This window comes from Alosa pseudoharengus, unplaced genomic scaffold, assembly GCF_046254945.1.
Source record: "Alosa pseudoharengus isolate Yale_2024_CS ecotype anadromous, Long Island Sound unplaced genomic scaffold, YU_APseudo_1.1 YU_APseudo_1.1_scf_12, whole genome shotgun sequence".
Taxonomy (NCBI): domain Eukaryota; kingdom Metazoa; phylum Chordata; class Actinopteri; order Clupeiformes; family Clupeidae; genus Alosa; species Alosa pseudoharengus.
Window position 1 is genome coordinate 16,607,838 of NW_027468587.1, and position 6,000 is coordinate 16,613,837.

The 6,000-nt window shown below is 44.0% G+C and overlaps 1 protein-coding gene across 1 annotated transcript in view; it reads left to right on the forward strand.

Annotated features, from left to right (window-relative positions):
• The window catches only part of stt3b (STT3 oligosaccharyltransferase complex catalytic subunit B), a 45,691-nt gene extending 40,147 nt beyond the window's left edge, over nucleotides 1-5,544 (forward strand). The window contains exons 14-16 of the mRNA XM_076280276.1: nucleotides 1,110-1,223; nucleotides 3,515-3,721; nucleotides 5,187-5,544. Coding sequence (XP_076136391.1) covers nucleotides 1,110-1,223; nucleotides 3,515-3,721; nucleotides 5,187-5,267 — 402 coding nt within the window. The 3' untranslated portion in view covers nucleotides 5,268-5,544. The remainder of the gene's footprint in view (nucleotides 1-1,109; nucleotides 1,224-3,514; nucleotides 3,722-5,186) is intronic.
• The last annotated feature ends 456 nt before the right edge of the window (nucleotides 5,545-6,000 follow it).

The following is a 6,000-nucleotide window of genomic DNA, read 5'->3' on the forward strand; positions in this document are numbered from 1 at the left end:
CAAAGTGGTTCAGTGAGTAGGCCTAATGTGTAATTCACTATTGAATTAGGTCTACTTTTTTTTTTTTTAACTAGGTGGTCCGTGAGGCTTTTTTTTATTGATTAAGTGGTCCTTGGTCTGAAAAAGTTTGAGAAACACTGTTGTAAATCACTATCACTGCTGGAAATGGCTGAATTTTTTTATTATTTTTTTGAAGTATATATTTTTTGGCCTTTTTATGCCTTTAATGATAGTGACAGTGGAAAGTAACAGGAAGCGAATGGGAGAGAGAGCAAGGGTGGGATCCGGAAAGGACCACGGGGCGGGTCGCCGGTGTACGGTGCAGGTGCCCCAGCCAGTTGCGCCACAGCTGGGGCCAAAATGGCTGACTTTTAATGAAATATCTTGGATTGCTACCATCACTCCTGTGTTTCGATGGAATATTAAATTGGCTCGTCATGAATTATGTTTAGACATCAAATTTATCATTGGATTAAACTTGCTAGGACCGATACTGGTAAGAAGATGATTGATATGTAATAGCTTGAGAAAAGTCTAAAGTCTGAAGTCTAAGTGATTAGATCACTGTGAAGAAATGTTGTGAGGCACAGAACCAGTGAATAGCTGCTGAAGCTGATAGGTAGATCCAAGGTCGAGGAAATCGGATTGTCTTGGGGTACTCTGATGCTGGTAAAGTGTGTCATTTGTACGAATGAAGATTATCACTCCATCCATAACTCCGTCGCCATGCTATACCCTGTGGACGGCATTTGGAGCCTGGAGCCAGGTTTATCTTACAAGACAAGAGACTCAAAGCATTGCTACACGTAATGCATGATCTATGAAGTTAGAGGCATTCAAGCTGTAAAAGTGTATTATTGCCGTCCTTTCAAGCAGAAATCATTACTTCTAACTTTGACAATCACTGGCCCATACTTCTGATAAATGTTGGAAAATTTTTGGTGCATTAAAAACATGCTATCTCAGAAAAACTTTCAGGGTGATTCCAAACTTTTGAATAGTGCGTATAAAGTAAAAGTCTCATGAACTCAGTGCTGGAATGGCTTTAGAAATGGAAGCCCTGATGTTTGTTTCCCTGAGCTGACCCAGTCTGTGGTGGTGTTCCGCAGGAGAGCGACTACTTCACGCCGCAGGGAGAGTTCCGTGTGGACAAGGCCGGATCCCCCACGCTGCTCAACTGCCTCATGTATAAGATGTCCTACTATCGCTTTGGAGAGATGCAGGTAAGGTCCACTGCTCAGCTGTGGGCACACAACACGGGCATCATTCTTGCAGAGAGTCAGGGTAGGGATGCAATGGGAAGCCACAATGAAATTACCGATGATGACAATTACTGGTTTAATTGTAGTAATCTTAATTACCGCGGTGGATTACCACAGTGCGAAAAACGTGTGTGAAATTCTTTCCAATATCATCTTGAGTCTCCTATAGCAGCTTCATGGGCGCAGCATGCGTGGGCTTGTTGTGTTTGAAATCGTGTGCCACTGCTACGCTTATTTCAGGATGACTGCATAACCTAGCCAGATTGTGGATCTGTGAATCTTTGCAGGCTAATATTCTCACACTTTCTCTGTTGAATCTACCTAATATAAGTGGCATGCGGTACACTGTTGATGGTTTATAGGCTTGTGGGCGGGTGTGTCAGTTGCCTAGTTCTGCACTTCACTGTGTGCTTGTCGCTTTTCTGTACATCTAATTATTGCAATCCTTCGGTAGGCTACTTGGAGTTCAATGCTATATGTGAAACGATGTTAAATAGCCTATTATCAAAGTTGTTAAATTGTCTGCTCAATTTTGTACACACACACACACAACCTCAGGTTGTCCTCATCCTGCTTTGAACATGGTTGTGTTTCATTTTAAGCACCATCAGTTTGGAAAAGCGCTGCACAAGTAACTGACCTACCGAAATAAGTTCTAATGCGCATCCGAGAGTTTGAGGTTGAGATTTGTCGCACACATGCAGAAGGTTGTGGTGCTCAATCTGTTGCTACTCTTCAGCTCAATATTCCAAAGTTCCAGAGAAAAGTTGTATGTTGTAGACAAATGAAACCATAACACCATGGACGTCAATTCTGATGTAAAGTCGTTATATTGTAGGCTATTTGTGGAGGTTTTTTTATTTGGAAAGTGAAATCCGCATTTTCCTCTTGAGTTAAACTTGTGCTTGTCTGTGTCTATGTAGGCATATTGCTGTTGTGTTGTGACTATGTTGTAATAATATAAAATTAATACATAGGCTTTTGCGCAATATGCGAAGAAGAGCAGAAAGATGAACAACAATGTGCCTATACCGCTTGGAGTTTACGAGATGGAAACGAAAGGGGAAGGCCTTTAAGATATCCATTTAAATTGTAGCCTTTCTTGCGTGTATTAAATCCGAAATAAGGAGGAATTAGCCTGATGAGCCAGACCCACATTAAAATGTAGGGTCTGGCCACTCACCGTTCGCAGTGCTCAGTCTGAGGGGCGGGATAGTCGGTCGTCTTTCAAATTCCCTCTGCACGCAATAGGACAGCGCTATGAGTCCCATGCGTTTTCCCACCAGCGGAGCTAGTTGGCTAGTTCAAATTTTTGCCAACTTAAAAAAAGCCTAACTTTTGTCACGCTGTTCGCCAACAGCCACATCCATCTTCTTTGTTTTCAAGTAGCAGGGAATTCAAGCCAAACCGTTGCAACTCTGCCATCAATCATTATGTTAAGCCCGCCTAACGACTCTATACACGATTTGATTGGCCTGATAGAAGTTTAATTTTTCGAGCTCACAAGTCAACGGAGAGTTGCTAGACTAGCCCTGGCAGCAAATGTAAACTAAGGAGGAATGTGAGGAGACTGCTATTAACTGAAAAAAATGCATTTGCAATGGAAACACAATCGCGGGTCGGGTGATTGGAAACACTGCTAAGGTCGGGCGACTTTAGATCAGAAGCGGCAAATGTGCATCTGTCATCTTGTCTGTTGAAGTCGTTCATTTTTCACACAAGATAAACAGAGTAATGCGAGTAAAAAAATACTTTGTTACATGCTTGTTACCGCTCAAAGTAGTGGAATTACAGTAACGTGTTACTTTGTAATGTGTTACTCCCAACACTGATCGCAGTAGAATTAATATGTGTTTATTGTCAGCATTTGTTTTAGAAGTTCAAAGTCATAGTCAAAGTCTGCTTTATTGTCAATTTCTTCACATGTCAAGACATACAAAGAGATCGAAATTACGTTTCCCACTATCCCACGGTGGAGACAAGACATTTGACCAATTAGGTCCACAGACAAAAACATAACATTCAATTAAACAATATAAAAAGTAAATAAGAAATAAGAAGGCACATACAGTGAAGAAATAAGAGCAGCAAAAAAAATGGGTTGAAATTGTGCAATTTGTGCATACAGTAGACAGTCAATATAATAATAGTGCAAAAGTCAGGCCAATAAATGGCTGAGGTTGAAACCAGACTGGCCTCCTGTGTGTGTGTAATGCTAATGAATCTCTCTGGCTTTCCATGTTCCTCTGCAGCTGGACTTCCGCACACCACCAGGCTTTGATCGCACGCGGAATGCTGAGATCGGCAACAAGGACATCCATCTGAAGCACCTGGAGGAGGCTTTCACCTCGGAGCACTGGCTGGTGCGCATCTACCGCGTCAAGAAGCCTGAGAACCGGCAGGGCCTGGACCACAAGCCCCGCAACCTCAGCCAGAAACAGAAGTACATCTCCAAAAAGGTCTGCTCATGGCTCTTAGCTACCCTCTTTCTTTCTTTCTGTCTTTCTTTCTTTCTTTCTTTCTATTCTTTTCACTTTCTTTTTTCTTTCTTTGTCTGATTTTTCCCTTCTTTCTTTTGTGTCTTCCATCTTTTACTTTAAAGACATACAAATCTTTTGACTTTGTTACTCACTTATTGTTCTCTCTCTAGCTGCATCTGGAGGTCTCACTCAAGTTGTGTTGGAGAAGTTACTCTAGATGAAAATAAGCCTGTTGACCATAGCAGAGTCAAAGTCAAAGTCTGCTTTATTGTCAATTTCTTCACATGCCAAGACATACAAAGAGATCGAAATTACGTTTCTCACTATCCCACGGTGAAGACAAGACATATTTTACCAATTAAGTCCACAGACAAACATAACATTCAAGTAAATAATAAAAAGGAAATAAGAAGGCACATACAATGAAGAAATAAGAGCAGCAAAATTGGGTTGAAATTGTGCAATTGTGCATACAGTCAATATAATAGTGCAAAGTCAGGCCAATAAATGGCTGAGGTAGTTCTCTTTGACCTAAGTAAGCAAGTGGCATAGTGGTGCAAGTTATGTAAGAGCAGCAGAAGTGTTGTGTTTTCAGGACAACAGCACAACAACAACAAGTTGCCAAGTGTGCAAGTGTACAAGTGGAGTAGTGCAAGGTAGCCATTGTGGGTCCAAAGTCCAGGATGTTATGTAGCTGAGGGTGGAGGGGGGAGAGGGGGGAGAGAGTTCAGCATCCTAACAGCCTGGTGTATGAAGCTGTTGGTGAGTCTGGTGGTGCGGGAGCGCAGGCTTCTGTACCTCTTCCCAGAGGGCAGTAGATCAAACAAATTGTGAGCGGGGTGACTTGCATCACTCACAATTGTGGTCGTCTTGCGGGTGAGGTGGGTGGTGTAAATGTCTTTCACGGAGGGGAGTGAAGCACCAATAATCCTTCCAGCTGTGTTCACTATGCGCTGCGGGGCTTTCCTGTTGTATTCAGTGCAGCTTCCGCCCCACACAGCGATACAGCTGGAGAGGATGCTCTCAATGGTGCCTCGGTAGAATGTGGTCATGATGGCTGGTGGAGCACTTGCTCGCCTGAGTTTCCGCAGGAAGTAGAGGCGGCGCTGAGCTTTCTTTGCCAGTGATGCCGTGTTGGTGGTCCAGGAGAAGTCTTCACTGATGTGCACCCCCAGGAATTTGGTGCTGCTCACTCTCTCCACCACAGGTGTTGGGTGTGACCTCTCCGGAAGTCAACAACAATCTCCTTGGTCTTGCTGACGTTCAGCAGGAGGTTGTTGTCCCTGCACCACGTGGTCAGGAGGTCGATCTCCAACCTGTATCGAGTCTCGTCGCCCTTTGTGATGACACCCACCAGAGTTGTGTCCTCAGAGCTGGTGATGCATCAAATGTGTGAATGTGTGAATGACAGTACAACTCTCTCTCTCTCTCTCTCTCTCCCCAGACATCTAAGAAGAAGAGGGGTTACGTGAAGAACAAACTTGTGATGAAAAGAGGCAAGCGGGCGAACAGAAAGTCGGTTTAACTGACACCAGAAGGGACAGAAAAAGACGCAAATCTCAAAGGACAACTTAAAAAAAAAAAAAGAGACAATGAAAATGCAGAAAGCTAAGTAATCCACCAATAATGACCAGAAAGAGACGAGAAGCCGGTTGTCGGGGGAGTTGCCAAGAGGAAGTGTGCAGCGCTAGGCTGCAGTGCTGGGTTGTTATGACAACATGGAGCTCTGCGACCTGAATGCCTCTGTTATTTTTGTTTGTTTTTGGGTATTGTTTATTTTTTCTTGTTGGTGGGGGGGGGGGGGGGGGTTGTTTGAAGAGGGTGGGTTTGGGATGGGGGATGAGAGAGACAGAGAGAGGAGCAAAGCTAATCCAGAGTGAGTCTGCAGCCCATTCTTTTGTTTTAATTGTGACCACCACCACCGTCTTCATCGTCGTCATCGTCATCATCATCTTCTCCACTCGTCTTCTGTTCTGTTCTTGTGTAGTGTGTCCCTGTTCTGAGTCTGCTTTTTGTACTTGAATGTTTTGGTAGTACAGGGCATGTGGTCTTCTCATAACCCCCTCCCACCTCCACCACCACCACCACCATACCATCTCAGCACGTTATCCCACTGATATGAAACATACAGTCGTTTTAGATGACAATGCCATGTTCGATGAAAACCCCAGTCGTGTGGCGCCTAGAGATTGTGGCACCAAAGACAGTTTGTTGCTCAGGGCGAGAGTGATTGTGGGGTGAGGGTTTGGGGGGGGGGG